Source organism: Accipiter gentilis, chromosome 12 (genome assembly GCF_929443795.1).
Source record: "Accipiter gentilis chromosome 12, bAccGen1.1, whole genome shotgun sequence".
NCBI classification, from domain to species: Eukaryota; Metazoa; Chordata; class Aves; order Accipitriformes; family Accipitridae; genus Astur; species Astur gentilis.
In genome coordinates this window covers 28,857,055-28,876,506 of record NC_064891.1, presented here as the reverse complement: position 1 = coordinate 28,876,506, position 19,452 = coordinate 28,857,055, and the positions used below count along the sequence as shown (strand labels likewise).

At 44.7% G+C, this 19,452-nt stretch overlaps 1 protein-coding gene across 15 annotated transcripts in view; it reads right to left on the bottom strand.

The window, feature by feature from the left end:
• Positions 1-19,452, bottom strand: part of ADGRL3 (adhesion G protein-coupled receptor L3) — a 525,365-nt gene that overhangs the window by 56,239 nt on the left and 449,674 nt on the right. For all 15 annotated transcript variants that reach the window (XM_049815198.1, XM_049815210.1, XM_049815213.1 and 12 more), the window contains 3 exons: positions 9,076-9,285; positions 8,336-8,556; positions 878-944 (listed from right to left, as the gene is read on the bottom strand). In XM_049815198.1, coding sequence (XP_049671155.1) covers positions 878-944; positions 8,336-8,556; positions 9,076-9,285 — 498 coding nt within the window. The remainder of the gene's footprint in view (positions 1-877; positions 945-8,335; positions 8,557-9,075; positions 9,286-19,452) is intronic.

Sequence of the window (19,452 nt, the reverse complement as noted above, 5' to 3'; positions counted from 1 at the left end):
TTTCTGTAAAAGATGCGATGGTGTTTCAATGCCTCAGTGTTAACAAGGCTGCCAATTCCTGGAAAGGAGTTCCCCAAAAAGCCCAGGCCAGGGTTTGAGACATAATCAAAAAGGGAAGATACCTTTTTATGAATGAATTGCTTAAGGGAAAAGAAACCCAACAGTTGTAGGGGGCGGCGTGGCCCCCTCCCTCATGTGGAAGACTGCTGAAATGGCCTCCAGTTGCAGGAGAAGCAGGAGAAGCAGGGACAATGTCTGCATTGAAGTGAGAGTGCCTGGTTTGCTGTGTTAGCCAAACTGTAGTCTATTTAAAACAAAGGATGGTTTATTTAAGCCATATTGTAGCGATTAAAGTATAAGAAAACTCCAGCTGCCTCTAAAGTTGTGTTCTCTACCTTGTTGCCGTGTTAGCTGATACGCTGGCAATGTGCTAACCGTGAAGTCACACGAGCTTCAACTTCTGCTGGGGAGTAAAAAACCCCACCAAACCTCTCTTCCACTTTGGACATTATTTCTTTCCCCCACACCCTAGATTTCCCTTTTTTGCATGATTGATGCAAAGCTTCACTCTGAAATTCAAAAGGGTTGGAGGGGCAGTGAGGGTCATCAAAATAGAGTGTGGCATTTCTAAATGTCCACTGGTAGACACCAAACTCTGCAAGCACCCGCTCTGAAGATCCCCAGCCCGTTTTGATCAAGTATTTTGCAATGCCAAGAGCCTCTCGTAATGAGAGTCTAATTGCTTGTGCCAGGTGGGGTCAAAGAAGAACATGCCTTTCTCAAATTAATCTGTGTAAATTAAAGATAAAGAGTAAAGGGACAGCAAAAGTTTTATTTCTTGACCTGAGAGATGGAGTAGTTAATTAGGAGTTCTTACCATAATTATCAAGGTCGCCGGTCCTATAAAGCTCCAAATGAAGTAGGTGTCAAGTCGGAGCCAACATCTGTAATGAAACACAGGGGAGAGAAGGCATTCAAGGACTGCACCCAGGACGTACATCAAGAGTGAGCGAGTGACAGAGAAGAATGTGAGCTGCAAAACACGCCGGTGGGAGACAGGAAATATTACATTGCTTGCTCATTCAAATGCTGAATTATGTGCCCAATTTCTGACAGCGCTATTGATGGAGTAAGATAATTACCTCTGGAGGAAGCAGGGAGAAAATGGCACAAGGCCTAGTTGCTAAAGGCTTTCTGCATCTGTCGGAAAAAACCCTTAAAACTGTGGTGTTTTTTTAAGGAAGGGGTCCGATGAGCATCCATAGAGCTGCTTCTTCGCTTTAAGCTCGTCTTCCCTCTCTGGCTCTGATGCAATGCAAGCTGTCTGTCAACTGTCAAGCGAGATGACATTTCTCCAGCAAGCGGATCAGAGCGAATTTGGTGCAAATAGGAAGCACGATTTGGATAACAGAAGGCTGAGGTTTAATTAGGTTTAGCAACTTCCCCTTTAGAGCGTTTTATTTCCCTGAACCTCCGGAGTGTTTTGTTTCCACTAATGTTTCAAGGGTTGCATATGGTCTGTGCTATCACATGAAGTTGATTCATGGCCTAAAACTAAATTATTAATCGCTTAATTTCAACCGCATTTAATACTCCCCACATATTTTAAGGCCCCTGGGAAATTACATTTCCATTCCTAGCTCATTCCAGGCGACAGGAAGATAAAATGGAAGTGACTGGTTACAAGACAGACGAATATAAATTCCAAGAAACTTTCACATGATGTTTAAAATAATAATATCTTGTCGTGTTTGCAACGCTGCAAATCACAGCTCCGTTTATACACAGAGGACTAAGAAAGCATAAAACCACTCTTATACTAAACATCCGATGGAATTTCATAATTAGGCAAGTAACAGGATCTGTATATATGAATTTATCATGGTGGAAGAGACAGCAGTTCTTACAAATGACAGCTCTAGTACATGTGCTGAATGTTTTTTCCCTTCCAATGGACTTTGCAACAGACAGAAAGGTCTGTGCCAGCAGCCTCATGGAAGAGATCAGCAGGAGCCATCTGACGAGAGAATAAAACATGCTGTGAACCTCTATGACTGGGAGAAGCCAAGGTATGAATAAATTCAAAAATGTAGAGAAAGCTTCTCACTTCCCTCCCTGACCATATAAATTTCAGGTCTCGTCAGTGTTGAAGATGTATCTCTCTATATATGGCCATACCGCTATTTGTCACAAATTAAAATACTGTCACTTCCGTGACTGTCACTCCTGAACTGCCTCTACAGCTGTTCATCCAAGATCTTCACGTGACAGCATCAAAATCTTAACGCGAGAGGCAAACAGAGGCTTTCAGAGCGACTGCAGGGAAATCTTGTTTCCTCTGAGGCTGCTGAAGTTCAAGGTGATTTAGATGCAGCTGGTAATGGAACAACACAAGTGACTAGAAACTATTTGAGTCTGATTTGCTATAGGAAAGGGTTTATGCGATCATGACATCTGTGTATCACCCATAACAACATCTGAAATGTCGCCCAATTGCAACTAGATTTGAGAGAGGAATAGATGTTTCAAGGTAATGAAGTCCCTGTAAAAAACACCCCCCCATCCCTGAAAATAGACATCCGCATAGCAGCAGCTCACACATTACATGGCATTTCAGACTTTATACCTACCCCATCCCATAGGAAAAAAGCGTAACTAGTGCTTATGCCTCAGCTGCCACATATAAATCAGGGAATATGCAGCCCCACAACTTTTTTCTACTGATAATAAGAGTGCTGGTGTGTGGGAGAGGACGCAGAGGGTTGGTGGTTTTTTTTTTTTAAATTAAAACATTTTGAACTTTTTTGCCAGTTTAACATTCAAAACATCTCCCAGCCCCTGCTGCACAGCAGTCAGGAGCACAGTGCCAAGCAACTTGGTTTTCCTACAGCACAAGGAGCGAGCTGGCTCTTGGAAAGCCCAGGGAAGAGGAAAGACATAAACCCTCTCTTTACTCCTTAAAGCATGATGACCAGCCATATGGTCACATCTGATGCAGCTGTTTTCGAATGCATATAGATTGGGACACAGGGAAAATCGGTGAAAGCTGAAATACAGCACAAGGGAAAAGCCGTGCAGGGCTGAGCAAAGAAGCGCAAAGCAACTGGTTTCCTTTCCAGCCAGCCAAATGGATGAAATTTTCCAACCCCTTCCCCTCAAAAAATCTGTCTCTTTGGTTGTGAGCACAATTCAGTGACAAGAGATGGATGCTGTGGATGGGAAACAGCTGAGAAGACAGGTCCAGCCCTCGGGATAAGTGGGGTACTGGCATGGAGCAAAAGGGTCCCCTTCCAACGAGAGATGGCTTCACGTAAGCAAGCGTACAGCTTGCGAAAACCGGAGAAGGCTTTTTTTGTGTGCCTCTGCACGCTTTGAAGAACATGATGTCATTTTTTACTTGTTTGAATAGAAAAATAGCCTTTCTATGAAATCGTGCATGACACTCAGTCTTGGGCAACTAAACAGAAAGCTGCAGGACTGCCCCTAATCCACAGAGGGACTGCAAAAAGCTGGGTTTTTGTGGTCATCAGGAAGAGATGCAACTTTGAACCCATTTAAGTCATACCTCATTAAAAATGCAAATTAAGACCAAAACATCAAAACACAGGCATCCCGCCAATTGCATTGAGGAGCTGTAAATTGCTAATCAGACAAGTACCACACTGAGCTTTTCTCCCCTTAAAAGACAAAAACGCACACACACAATGAGCTGCATAAATGAGCTCCTCAAAACAAGGAAGCAATCAGGCAACTCACTTCCCAAAGTTGCTAATCTTGGGCTGCCGAGTTACTTCTGACCCCCCCATGCACAGCTGCACTGTGAACATGGACTTGCCGCATTACAAGTTTAGACTCTGTTGCCATTAAGCAAACGAGCTGCTTCAGGGCTCAGCACAAGGCAGAACGGATTATCTGAAAATCTGTGGATGCAGGGAATGTTGCTCAAAACACCATTGCTTCTTCCAAGAGTCACACCAGTGTTTTCAGTGCTTGTAATGAGCTCCGTGGTGCTGCTTCCCTTTACTTTTTAATTTCCTCCTTTTCCACAGTGACAAGTCGCTATATTCACCTCAAGCTTTTCCCAAGTAATAAAGACTACAAAGAGTTTACTCTATTTTCTGCATGAAGAGAAATCAAATGCTAAACTATCCCTGGTGTGCATTAAATATAACCAATAAACAATCATTAGCTGCCACTGGACCATAAAATTTGAAGAGCCCTAAACATATCATGTTGTTCATGGGAGCTCGGCGGTTTGTTTCACGTGGCTATACAGCCTCCTTGTCTGGGTGCGGTAATGGGATATGTATGCACAAGACATGCCTTTCAAGGGTGCAATACAGGTTCTGCCTAACATAGTCCAGCGTCCACATTGCTCATGCTTCCTCCTCCAAATACCCGGCACGAACGCTGAAAATGAAACAAGTTCAGTGGAGCCACCCAAGACAGACCGTGTTGTTAGAAGCTATTTTCCGAGCAACATTAACATGCATAAAATGTCGGCGGATGGCTGATGGACTCGGAGGCTGTGTACATACAGCGGGCTTTCATTTTGCTTTCTGACAGCTGGATTGCTTACCATGTATATCCTGCTTTACAGCATACCAAAAGGGGGGACGGAGGGGGAGAAACAATAGAGAGATTCCTGTCACGATGAATTTGATCACCAGTGGATGAATATACCTAAAAGTATGTTTTCTAAAATATATTGAACCATTCAAAGCATAGCTGCTTTCCTCTGAGATCTGTAAGAGGCGTTGATACGAAACACAGGACAGTATGGGGATATGGAATAGCTTCTTGCTGTCGATTTTGGACAGCCTGCTACTTGAATGAGTCCTCTCAAAGGGAGGCTGCTAAAGTCTTAATCCAGTTTTTACTGAATTTTAGACACAAGTTATTTTCAAACACTAATAACAACTGCAAATGCTATTTTCTCTCTGCATTTTGCAGCATTGCCCACTGCAATGCTTGACATCAGATCTGGCTAAGAGATGAATGGATTTGGTTAACACACAGGACAAGGCAAATGATGTAAATTTTTAAAACTGCAATTCCAGTATCTTCTTTTTTGCAGCAAAACTTGAGATGTGGACATTGAAGACTCAGCAGCTGAAAACCTGGCATGTAAGAAATGGTCACTTGGAAGTTCATGTGAGCATCGCCAGAATCGCTTCAGCAATGTTAGGGGACCACATCTGCAGTGGGGTGTCCTGCTTTTCACCTTTACTTTAGAAATTACAATCAGGACAAGGTGAGATTCAACAATTCTGATTTATTTGGGGGGAAAGGGCCAAACACAGCTCAGCTTGCTCACATGAGTAGTCCCTGCTGAATGGGATGATCTTTTAATAGAATCACTACGCTGCTGCTTGGTTATAGAAGCACATTAATCTCCTAACATGAGTGGTTTGAACTGCTCCTAAACAAAAAAAATAGTAAAAGGAAAAGTATTCATTCCAACCCTTGGAATAATTAAATGTAAGAGAGTATCTTTACTGGGCAGCTACTCCAAAACGCCAATATGAATACTAGGACATGGGATGCTTTGGAAAATCACAAGTACCAAGTGATGATCAAAGAAACAGAGAAAGGAACAACCGCCTGTTTCTGGCTATGTAATCTGGGTATGTGTTACAGGAGGGCTGGATTTAGAAAGGAAAATGAAATCAAGAAAACCTACACTGGGTGTCTAAGCAAATCATTCTGAGATGTATGAATGGTGGCACCAAATGCCAGGCAAAAAACAAATAACACTAACAGCTCCATAAGTCCTGCTTAAACAAATGCAATAAATAATGGAGGGAGGCAAGTAATATATTCCAGAGGATGTTTTACAAAATCCGGCAAAACCAAGCAACTTCTTGCAATCAAATTATGTATGCCTGGCATATAGTTCACTACAAATTCTAATCAGTTCTACCCTTCTAATAACATTATACAGAAAAATACATCATCATCCATCAACCAGATGGAGCATGATAGTTATACAAAACATATTGTATGTTTTTTATTTTCCACTATGAGAACGTGATAAAATTGAGCACTCTGGAATTAGAGATTGTAAATAAATATTTTAGGCTCTGCAAATATCTGTAAATATTTATTTGCAAAATATTATATGTACATGTTTAATCATTAAAAATACTACTTTATGCTGTGGGGAAGGAGAGAGATTTTACTGGCATAGACATAGGACTGCTGCCTCTTCAACACAAAGATAGCAAAGTTTTGTTGTTCACCTCCAGCGAATTTCAGCCAAGTTTTCTGCCTGTACCTCCCATGCCATGGAAACATTTGGGCACGCAAGGCCTCTTGGGAAAATGCAGCGCATTCCATGGAATATGTTTATTCTGCTGGGCTTCACAAAGGTCCATATATTCATTTAACAGGAGCGGAAACATTTCAGCAATGCAAAGCTACCACGGTGCTTTATCGGAGCACCATGGAGCTGTGGTTAGGTGCTGTACATTCCCACTCTCTACAGCCAGCCTGCTGCGTGCTGTCATCTCCCACAACCTACACTGGTACTTGGGCTGACCCTACAGAGCATCACGAGGGACTTCGCAAAGGCGAGGGCGGGTGCAAATCAACTGCTGTCTCATGTCAAAAGCGATACCCTGGGCTTGGGGATGTCTTTTTACTAAGAGGGAACAAAGTAAGACATTTTCAACACCCAACAGTTACAGAGCACTGTAAGAGAACGCAGTTGGTGCTAGCTTTCATTGCAAACTAGCTGCCATGCTGGGTTTTCTTGGTAGGCAGCCCAAAATTTGACAGAGAAGTCAAAAGGAATGCTCTGGTGCTACAAGCCCTGTGATGGTAACGCTGCAGAAGTCACAGGGTGAACAGCGTGGAAGGCAGCCACTAAAACACCAGACAGCGAACCGGACCAGTGGTGACACAGCTCCAGTGATGGCAGATGTGCGGGAGCATATCGGCTGGCTTTCCAGGGAGCCAGACGCATGGCCCTTTGGCTGCAACATATTTGGGGCTCAACGTGCGCCATGTAGGCCACTGTGAAGAGATACGTCCTCTGTAGAAACACTGCAGTAAGAATAAATTTGTCTAAAGGGACAAGGCAGAATGTTTCAATACCTGATTCAACGGGGGCTTATATATCACTCAAGAGGGGATGTGAACAGAAGAGTTGGTTGGGGCAGAAAGCAGGTGGGAGCTGATGGAAACAGTCTTCTCCAGAAACTGTAATCACGTGTTGTATTACTTTTTGTTTGCCCCCTAAGCCTGTCAAAGTCGGTCAAACTACTTTGGATAAATTAGTAGAGATCTTTGAAAACTTACTCCCTCCTACCTTTATCTGTGTGGGCCATTTCCTTTTCAAAAAGTATGACATTTATACAAATTCAGGTTGCTATTCTCCTACTCGTGGGAGCAAATATCCAGCTGGGATTCAAGCCTACCTGCTGGCACGGTGATAGATCATGAGCAGCTCCACTGCCCTACAGATTTGCTTCTGCAAGGAATCAGGTTCATATGTAACAATAAGGTTTCAGGCAAAAAATTTTGCAGTTGAATTTAACAGATTATCAACTGCTTCCACGGCCTGACCTGACCTATGCTAAAAAAGAGCTTTAAAAACACCACGGGCTCATTGCTATGTATGACTTCACATCGAGCCCTTAACTCGGTTAAAATGACAGGGGTAAGGCAGCCTGACAAGGGAAAGGAAAAAAAAAGTCAATAAAAACATATTGTTAGTGCTATTATAACAAAGCTGGCAAAGAAAATCAAAGGCTCGATTTTCCCTTTGTTTTCCATTAGACGGTGTTGCATGATCATCTAAATTGTGCTTTGATACCAGCTTCAGCAATGTTGAAAACATTTAAGAATATTCATAATGATAGATGATGTAGCTGTTCCAATTTGCAAAGAGTCTAATGCACTCCAGTCACCACCTATTTTGCTTGCAGGCTCTGTTAATTTGATAGAACACTTAAAAAAGAGGAAGAAGAAAGCAGTGTTTCATCATCCAAATGAGAAATACTCTTTGGTTAGAGAAGAAGGATGACCTTGCTGATACAGTACCAAACCGAGACTTGGGACAGCCACCTCTCCTGATGTTATGCAATGATGTGATAAAATTTTCCCTGATTGACTTCCCCAGGAAAATACCTTTGCAAATCATTTCACAGTGGGGAATTTGTCCTGTATCATCAGGGACTGTGTTGGAGACACAGAAATAAGGCAAGGCATGTCTCCTGGCTGAGCTCTGCCTGCACAAGACTCCTTTGCCTGCCAGGTCTCTTCACTTCACTTTGTTGTCCCTAGTCCCATCCCTCCTGGCCAGGTCCAAGCAGTGCCAAGCCCCACTCACACTTTGTCCGTGCCGTAGCTCCGGTAGTCCACCGCTGCTGATACGGCCACAATCAGTGCAGGCATGCCGTAGCCAACCAAATAGAAGTACTTCCTCCGGGAGTGTTCGCTCTCAAAAACCTCCACCAGCATGATGTAGAGCTGCACCCCCTCCAGGAACATCCAAGTGAAAGCTGCCAGGAAGAAGAAGTGCAGGAGGGCAGCAAAGACGGCACAGGCAATCTGCATGTGGATTGAAAAGAGCAAGGGAAGGTGTTTGTACCATGCTGAATTAATGCAACAGTCAGGATTACTCTTACTGGGAGGTTTAATAAGAACGAGGGAGTTCTTATCTTTCCTTCTCCAAAGGAAGTACTTCTTTTTCACTTGGAAAATGTGTGTGAACTATTTTAAAATAGACACATCTCTGCGTATATAAATTATATTCAAAGATACAAAGGTAGGTATGTGCACAATCTGGCAAATAAACATATGAAGATGTACATAGTATAAGCACACATTTTTGCAACCTGCTTATTAAACATACACACCCTCATTATTTACAAACAACACACATAGAGACTCTGAAATCACAGCAGACATCAGCATTTGACTCCCAGTTAACAACCAGGGGCCCAACCCTGTGAGGACTCAAGCATGGAATTAAGGCAGCACTGGAACATGTCTCACTACGTGGTCAAACATCCAATACACTCTGAGATGAGAGACTGTGGTGGGAAGAGAAAGTGCTTTGCCTCTTACCGGCTGGTCAGTCCGGTTGATGCCAATGAGGAAGAGGAGTTCTGCCACAAAGAGGCTGATGCACAAGTTCTTGTGAATCGTGTTGCGGTCACTCTGCAGCCCACGGAAGAAGCAGAAGGTGAAGATGCAGATCAGGAGGCAGACCAGTGAGAGCAGGATGCCAACCCACGTGATAAAGTCCAGGAGCAGGTCATGGACTGCATCGCTGTGCTGGAGATAAAACAAACAAAAAAATCATCAGTCATGTGCTGCATGACTTCTAATCCATCCCAGACACAGAGTGAGTTTGTCTGAGACCCTTCCCCAATTATTTGTATCCACTGACCAAGCTGTGACGCAAGGGACCAGTAGCAAAAAGACTAAATGGACCTAGACTTGAATCCTGCATGAAGAAAGCTGCAACCTGAAACACAGACTCCAAAGCAAGTGGCAAGCTGCAGGTGACCCCAAAATATCCTAGAAACAATGATGCTGTTGTTGAATACTGAGAAGTCATAGCTAGTCCTGCGTGCAGCTCCATCTTTTACAAACACGGCAAAAGAGCGGACACACAGTATGAAGAACCATTGAACGCTGTGATTCAAGTGTAAAAATGTTTCATGCTAACAGCATCGTGGAGATTACAACCACAAGTCCATTACAAGCATTTACCAACAGTGAAAAAAGACTCTTTAAACGTTCACAGATACACATGAGCTTGGAGGCTTTGGACAGAAAGAGATCGCTTAAACGTCTTTGTTGGTTTTTTTTCTCACTGGGGAAGGAGAAAGAAAGTTTCATTTTTCCTTTTCAAACCCCGGAGCTATATTTTAAAACTCCTGGGAAGTCAGACTGATCCCTGGAACGCTACCCAGAAAAAAAGACAGACCTTTTAACGTGAATTTGCTTTTAAATTGTAACAAAACAGTGATTTTAAGACAGCCTAGAAAGTGAGTGATTCCCTGTGATGAACTTGTAACATGATTTTACCCCAAAGCCATGCAAACATGGTCATTGCAGTGGCAAAGTTGGCAACCCAGAACAAAGTTTTGCAAGGGGCAGAATAGGTGTGCCGTGGCTCTGCTGACAAAACACTGCTGGATTGCTCCTGGGCTTACAAAGCACGTCCCTCCCAGAAAGAGGAGGGGGGATGCTGGGACTCTGACACCAAGGGTATCCCACCACCTTATTCCTTATTCAGGCTATAAAACTTTCCAAGTTTCCACCAGATGCGGTGAAATTAGAGATATCATTACTTAGTAAAATGTAAATAAGAAATACATGGTGAGTCACGAGACGGCTGCTTGGGGCTAAGTGGTTAGAGTCAATGAGCTGAGGAAAAGATTGGCTGGAAATCTCCGGGGGCTTTTCAAAAAGACCAGAGAGGCTTGAAACACAGCTTTGTGGTCCACCAGGCTGTGTTATAAGTGGTATTCATGTTCCCCTCCACTTCTGGCATTTTGATGACTTAGGCATTATGTAGGCTGGCAAATACAATAGTGTCACACTTCAAAAAGCCAGGACAAACTGGAAACATTTTCCTCCCTGTGGGATAAAAGCTTATGACAGACGGAGGGAAAAGGTGATTAATTTATCCATTTTCTTTGCCTGCTTGCCAATGATAAACCCACATCAAATGTCAGTCCTTTCCTGATATACACTCTGCTATGTCAGCACCCGTGAGAAACAGCTCAAACCTTTCAGCTCTTTGGCTTTATCAGCATGAGTGATAGGCATCAAATGATAATGAAAGATGGGGAGTGACGTTCCGCTCCATCTCTTCGATGCTGGAAGTTTTCTCTCCAGGAAGACTTGGAGGTGGAGAGATGAGGGCTCCTTTCCCCAAATGCTGTTGCAGCTCTTCCTGAGTATTTCCAGTATCTAAGGAACCAGGGGTCACAAGTCCAACAGAAAGGCAAGAAATCATTGTGTGTTTACCGTAGATCATGACAGAAATGCCTATTCCAGCCATCTTCTTCAGCAGCACCCAGAAAACTGAGAAGATGAAGCGCATGTTGTTTTCCTGGCGGCCGCGCATTGCTTTATCTCAGCTCATCCGTCCCTCTTAACTCAGTGTGAAAAAATGTTAATACAAAACTTGCATCTTGCAAATCATATTTTCTTTCATCTGAGGCTGCTGGGGATCGGCAGGAGAACACCTCCCTCAACAACCTCGCCAGCTCACTTGATTAGATCGCCCTGCCAGGCTGAAGTAACCAAGAGCTCTTGAGCTGGGCAAGACAGCTAATGCGGGTGGATGCAAGGAGAAAGAAACCAGGCAGACTTCGGCCAGATGCATCCATCCCATCCAGATGCAGCCGACGGAACTGATCCATCTATCCCAAGACAAAGTTAGCCTGGCACAGGGCCCTCTCTGAGGGCTTCCTTCCCCTACATGAGATGAATTTCACAGGTCTCAGCTCCTGTACCTCTCTCATGAAACCATAACTCTGCTGACTTTAAGACACAATGCAGGAGTTAGGGATGTTTTTGCTCCTGGAAAGGGATCCTGCCATCTAGGTTCATGGTCTTCCTCAGGGAAGGGCCGCTTGCCCATGAAGCTTACCATGCTTAGCAAGAAACGCAGACTTAATTGCTGTATTATTATTATCACTCTTACTACTCTTCTTTTTAATATTAATCGTAATGATAATACTGATTTTATGTACATAACACCCATCCCTGGAGTGCTGAGAAACAACCATAAAAACCAACTTCTCCGTAATTACAACCCCCCTCCCCAAACTCAACAAACTCACAAAAGAACAAACAAAAAGGAATAATAACAATAAACTGGGAACAAGAGCAATTTAAAAACACCTCAGGGGAAAAAATATGAATTTGTAGCTTTTCTAGTAAAGTCCAAGAGAAGAATTGAGCTGGATTTCAAAGGCTGGGTGTGCTCCATCTTGTTCGGAATGCCCAATTTCAGGTGTCATGGCAGAGCCGATGGGTCAGGGAAGAGTTGGTAAGCGCTGGTATCCTTCCCATGGCAGTCCCAACTGCCCCCAGGCCAGGCACATCCAGAGCTTTTACACCAGCAAGTCCAACAAAAGGGAATTTACCTTTTGCTGGAGACTGAAACTTTTAAAATACTGTGTGGCCACAGGCCACAAAGCAGACTAATATGGGAAAAGGAGGAATTGTGGTAATCACTCCTCAGTGTCATGATATTATGCCTGCCATCACCTGATCGCTATGTGACAAATAAGGGAGCAACATGCCTGGTTTACATGGTTGGGATATGGCATTCCAGGGTGAAGTATTATAAATAACACACCAAGATTTTGTACCTAGGTCGCAGTCTCCGAGCCTGGTCCCTCAGCCTCAGAGACATGCAAGAGGAGCAAATCTTCTCTTTACCCTGCCCAGCACTGTTCAAGTACTCCCTGGATAAAGCAGCTTTGACGTACACGCTAATCCTATCCTTCCAGCATCCTGCAAGCCCTAGGGTCCCTAAGGCATGCGAAATACATCTGAAACCACCAGTCTATCGATAACAGTCAACTCTTGCTTCTTGATAATCTCCCCAAAGACATGGGCAACTGGAAGAGCTCATGGGAGATACCAGACATCAGTCCAAGGGACAATTTTTTGGCAGTATCAATCAAACACCTCCTTGCCCAAATGCACCATAGCTGTCAAGACCAGTGCTACATGGCCCAGCATGCAAGCCACTGAGTTTTGTTACCACTAAGCTACGCTAGTTTTACAGGTAAGCTGACATGCAGATTATTTTCAGCATAGGAATGATTTAATGAGTAATTGAAAGAAATAAAATAATCCACTTCAGTGAAAGGGTTTCTCTATTAAGTATGTTTTACATTTATGATTTAGGCAGAAGCCTGACCCCAAGCCCAGTGAAAGAAGATTTCCCTGGCTTTGGAATAAAGCCCTGCTTTTGCTCCAGTGGGCCCAAGAGCGGCAGGAGGAGAGCACTGATGGAAACCTGTGCAGGAGGACTTACAGGAGCCCTGGTAGCAACCACAGCAGGGTGAGCAGGCAGCCGAGATATTATCCAGGCTGGGAAAATCAATGAGCAGCTCTGGCAGTGCCTGTACACCAGAGCTGAGCTAATAAAAACAAATCCCAGGGAATGTCAGCTTATGACAGAATGGCTCTCCCCGAGATGAACAGCCATTTCCTCCCTTATTAAAAACATCAGGAGAAGAAAACAGCAGCCAAACCGAGCTGCCAGCAGCAAAGGACACATTCCTTTGCCTAATCTGTCCCTCCAGGAATGGAAAGAGTAATATGTTTGGGGGTGGAGGAATAAGCAAGCACTAAATAAAAACACAGTGTCATCAACTAGCTCAGATATGACCGCTCGGTGCCCAGTGGGAGCTGGCAGTGTGCTGGGCTGGGCAGAGACCCAAGTGGGACAGGTTGGAACTCCTGTGCATTGCTGATGCTGCTCCTTGGATTTGTAGCTATGTGGGGCCATGCAGGCTCCCTCTGCCCTTTTTCCCCCATCGCTGGAGTTGAAAGAGGATTACTGCTACAACCTGTCTATAATGCTTTGTGGCTAAGTATAAAGTGTTCCTTAAGAAGCAAATACTTTTGTAGATGTGCCAAAAGCATCAGCTGGGCTACATGGACCGGGGGGAAATCCCAAGGGCTCCCTCAGCGCGTCTGGGCTGGCTAATGTCATCACCTGCTGTGGCTATGCAGGCATGAGGGATTTCAAGGGTGGTTTCCCCTCTCTGTGGCCAAGAGGGATATGTGCTGGGGGAGATCCCACTGCTTTAGCACCCACCCTCTCCCTTTTCCCCAAGGATGCACCACGGGAGGCAGGTAGCTCTGCTCCACAGCGGACACAGCACCCGTGGACCTCGTACATACTCCTCTGTGCTCTGCAAAGGCGATGCTGTCATGGGCGCCATCATCAGGTCCTAACCCAGGAATAAAGAGAGATTAATTCCCACCTGAAGCCCCTGTGCAACATCACTGTCTTCTGACTATGGCCATTTAAAATGACGCTCAGATCCTTGAGCACTCCTGCAAGGTGGTTTAGCCACCTTTCCTCTCCTTGCCATAGTCCTCAAAGCTGCCTTCATATTCTGCATGGGCCACACAGATGATCTTCCTCCTCTGGCTTCCTCGGCAAGATGAAGGCCTCCTAGCAGAACCCTTTCCCAAAAACTTCTCCCAAAATGCAACAGCCTTCCAGTGACTGCCAGAAGCAGCAGCCAGTGCAAGTCACAGAAACCCCCATGGCCAGAATAAAGTGATATGGGGGCAGGTGTGCACAGAGAAATGGGTACAGACCTCACCTCATTACGTGTTACAAATGTTACTGTGGATATGGCCTGTGGCAAGAGCCCAGCGTTTCCATTATACTCACCAACACCACTGCAACTGAGATGCAGCTGAGGTGAGATACAGTTGTGGAGAGGAGGAGCTTGGGACAATAATTGCATGTGTCGTCCTGCCCTCCCGTGCTGGCTGGATTTAAGCTCTGCTTACTCATAAGGCATTTCCAACCGGAGAAATGAGCTACGGCAGCTGTGCCAAACTCAGTGTAGACAGCTACCCAGCCAAGCAACCGGCTTGTTAATTTGAGTTCCTGGAAAAAAATCTGGTCACAGCATCATCAGCTTCTGCTGTCGCACCAATAGTCTTACCCAGCCTGGTGCCAGGAGACAGCTGGGACAGGGCTCCACCACACCATGGCCACTACCTTCACTTTGGTCCTTGCATTCACCCTGCTCTCAGCCAGAAAGGAAGGGGGTAGCAAGAAATAGGGCAAGGCTTATCGCTTGCCAATGGGAGCTACTTGAATTGTGCATTTTAGGACAGAGGATCAGGAAACCCTGTGGGGTGATGCTGTCCCCATGCTCTGCAGCACAATTCCTTACTGTGCAACTAGCCCTGGCTGGCAGATCGGAGACTCAAGAAGGGTGATGCTAAGCAAATATGTACCCATTGGACTGGGGGGAGAGCAAGCCATGGCTAATAAGCTCCTGTGTGCTCAAATTTCTGACACCTGTAAGCACTGAGCTAAGAAACTGCAAATTCAAGGGCTCGGAGTATGTCTTTCTGAAGCCAGGCTCTAGATGTTTTCAGGCTTGACACCCAAAAGTGGCTACCTGAGAAGATCTGAGTCAATGCCTCAGGGAATGCGCAGACAAGGACGAGCAAGATGTGCAACCGGGCAGAACCGGAATCAGTAAGACACAACTAGGGCTCAACCTAAACCAGCGGATGTCAAACCGAGGGTGGGGAACTCAAGAAACTCCCTGGAGTGACTTACTGCCCACCTAGACAAAAAACTCAAGGACTGCTACCAGGTACAACTCTGAAATGACCCCATAGGCATAGATTACTTGACCTAATAGGTATATTTGACCTAAGGTATAACCAAATGTGCTGTTTACAATTCCTTATTCTTAGAGTTCGTCAAAGTCACAGATTTCTGTTCCTAACACAAACTCAAATACTGCTGTATTTTGAATTCTAAAACCTCATTGAAGACAAGTACATTTAATAACTTTTCTGCTTAATTAAAACAGTTCTTACTTAATAACATTTTTGCGATGTGTAAGATATCTTTTTTTTTAAGAATTAACCCCTTTGATGGTACAAAATGATTTGTCTTGCAAAATGCATTACATAGCGGTTTCAGTAATTTAATTCTGCAGTTAGGGTTTTTTTGCAATCTTGCACCCACTTCTGCTTTCATTCACTGCTGTTAAATCCCACAAGTGCTAATATATGAATAAGCCAGCACTGCAATAACTTCAGCTTGCTCTTTATATCCGAAATGGCTGTATCGCTTTAGGCAATGGACCACTGCATTCCATTTAGACATCATATACTTTTATTCATTTCTCTCCTTAGCTTGCCTTACGCTTCCATTCCCTAAATAATTAGCGCAGGGTAGCGTGTTTGTGGTATAGAATAACATGAGAGCTTCCGATTAATTTTTACAGTTAAAACACCTTCCCCCCCCCCCCCCCCCGTTTCTCTCTCGTTTTATTTATTTATTTATTTTAAAATGAAGAGTAAGCTCTGGCATTCACTACGTACTGATAAGCAACATTTATTTGCCCTGTGGTACCTTTGCTTATTCTGTTTTGGGTGGGTTTTTTAATTGCATTTTCCCACCAGCTCTGAACTTGTTTTCTGGCTGCATATTTTTCCCATGGTACATTTAAGATGCATCTGCTATAATTAATATGATGCAAAGTGCAAGCTTATATGAAAACCAGCTTGTAAATTTTGAATAATTCTGCAGCAATTACATAGGTAGAATGGCTTCTCTAACTACGGGCTTTGTCCCATGGCATGGGAGCCATGTTTTTATAGCATTTAAGGGTCATAAGAAATATCCTACCAATTCAAACAATAGATAGATATTTAACATAGATCTCATCTATGTTAAACTTATCTCATAATTTAACAAAATAACTATGAGACTGTAATAATTTTCCCATAACACAGGCTAAATGAACTTCGTAGCTGATGAAAACAGTGATTTGTTTCCACGTCTTAAAATCTCTCTCCAAAGGGAGGTGCTCATTTTTTCCTGGTAAATTGTCCAAAAGGGCAACGAACGCTGCAGGTCTGTAAGGTCATCCCTTGCTAGGAGGATGCATCAGTGAGGTTCAGCTCACAGGTTGTTATGGTCCTGCTGTCCTCTTCCCATGCTAGCTGGGGCAGGTCCATTGCTCTTCCCAGTAACTATGCATCCTGTCCAGGTGCACAGCAGGCTCTTGGTCTTGGGCACCATTATATAAGAAGCTCTGGGCACAACTAATTTCAACAGGCAGAAAGCATCTTCAAATTAAAATCTCCTCCTCTTAATCGGGTACTATCCTATTAAGACTGGAATCGATCCCAGCAACTTCTGCTCTTGAAGCACACCGATAAATCCCTGCCGCCGTGGTCAGCCAATGTCATTTTCTGCCCCTTCAGACAAAGACATATTGTTGTTTCACGCTAGAGAGCCAAAAGGCCATCAATCACCTCCTCAGCGGCGCTACCTTCCAGCTCCGCCTTGCCACATATACTCTGCTAATAATTAAATCCCAGCCCGTAACTTGTAGAGCAGCCACTGAGGTCTCCTCTGGAGAACACACTCTTTTGCCATGCTACCACGGAGGGAGATCATTCATGACCAGAAGTGACACTTGTCAAATTGGTGCTGGCTTTTGATTAAGGAGCAGGACTCTGATATCTGCTCCACACAATGCCCGGTTTTCGGTCTCATTAGGTAGGGTGTTATATATACTCATTACACCAAAGGACGCTCCCTACAGATCTCAAAACCCAACAAACTGAAGTCAGTAAACTACAAATCTCCATTACAGGAGAAAATTGTTTCTGTTGCAAAACTCCCAGAATATTATTAATTACTGCATGTATGACAGTCCTCTCAGGGGATCCTAGTCACCGGCCGGAACACTGCTGAAGGGGTCCTGCACAAGCACACAACATCCTTTCCCCAAGGATCGTTCCACCTCCAAGAAGACTAAAAGGTCTTTGAGGCAAGGAATGCCATTTTGCACAAGACACAAGACAACAAAATGGCTCAAAAGCATGCCTACGAGAGACGAGTGTGAGTCAATGAACGATAACAACCGCCATTCATTTTTAAACCTCCACCCTTCCAAACCAGCAGGTATTCTATTGCCAAGACTTTAAAATCAACTCATTGCAACAGCATAAGGAATGTCATACAGGCCACCTCCCAGATATGCCAAGAGCCACACAGCCAGCTCCACCAGCAGACCGGAGTGGGAAGGTGCCACCAGGCAGAGCAAGGTGATGAGCAGCTGGAGGGAAGAGTTGCAGATGTTTGCAGGGTATGGACCTGCCTTCACCCTCGGACCGGGATGATTGCTAAAGCGGACATGGCAGGAAGCTGTCCAGTTGCATCAGAGTCAATGGAGTGGAGCCAATTTGGCTCTTGCAGCAATGACGCTTTGGCTGCAGCCAAATGATGAAACATGACCTGAAAGTCTTGCGGGCACTCGTTACACCCAGAAATACCCACCAGCTAACAGCACGCTGGGGCTTGGCACTTGTGAAGCTTCCAGCTGTAGCTCTTTCCAACCTGTTGGCTGAGCATGGGCAAGCAAGGGTCTCACATTCTCTTTCTGCAAGATGAGATAACACCAGTGCTACTAGTCTAATGAGGTATGGGTGAAATGAAGGCTGCCCTACTTGCAGTTTGGGAAGAGGCTTGCTCGACGGCAGCCTGTATCTGCACCACGCAGCAGGGATCACCCTCATTCGCATCGGTGGAGTGGAAAGCTATCTGCGTTTCCCACGTGCAACCTCTGACTTCAGTGACTCAGGTATATCTGTTAACTCCAGGCAGGTGATAACGAACCAAACACACATTTCTTTTGAAAATTCAAGCAGTTGTAGGAAACTGGCAAAACCAGACTTGGACTGCAGAATGCCATTAACCTGTAACCATGTGCTTTGAATAGGCAATTTCTTCAGACGTCTCCCAGGATAATGCCACAGCCATTTAATGGCATGTCTCCCGGACCAGTAGTGACTCCTGCAGAATACAACGGACGCATCATCCTGAAGCAGCAGCTCATCTATCCTGCCCCTCTCAGCTGGACCCAGCTGTCGTGGCAAATGTGCTGCCAGGCTCCCTTTTCTTTTTTTGCAGAGCTTTGGTCATGCATGATGGTGCTTTAATATGTATTTTTATTGCAGGTCTTCACTTTCCTCTTCAGATTACCAAGTGAAAAAAAAAAATACACAAAGGAGAGACACTGGAATACTGTTTGAGAAAAGGTCTTTTAAAACCATAATAGCTTTTGTGGTTATGCAGCCATGGAAGTGGCTTGGAAATGTTCTGCCTGCATGGAAGTTGACAGATCTGAATCTAGCTCAGAGCCGTGGATTCTGCTGCAGTGCCAGGCACATGAAACAGAGACACCGCAACACAGAAAATCACTAGGCCAAAATCTTTTCGGCATCAGGGCCTTCACTTCTTTCTACAGCAGCTGAGTGTTCTCAACCAAAGACAGCCGAGACAGCTCAGGAAACGGAGGGCTTTCTCAACCATTCTCCAGTGGTGACAGTTATGTGGGAAGCCAGATTTACACCACGGACCTAAATGCAGGCAAGGGAACCAGCTGGTCATGTACTGGCCTCAGGTAGGTATACAGTCTATGCAGGATGGTATAAGGAGCTTCCCTTTTATGTGTAGCTCACTGTCACATAGTGAGATGCAAAGAATGTATCTTTTTCCCCTAGCTGGAAGCTAGAAAATACTTTTGGCTCCACACATGCACCTCACACAAACATGTGTGGCAGTGTATGTGCAGCTGCAAGCAGGACACATAACTTGCACCCCACGAGGTAGGCTCTGCATGTTTCTGTCCCACCACCTAGGGTGCTCGCTACTCCCTGGTGGCACAGTGAGGACCC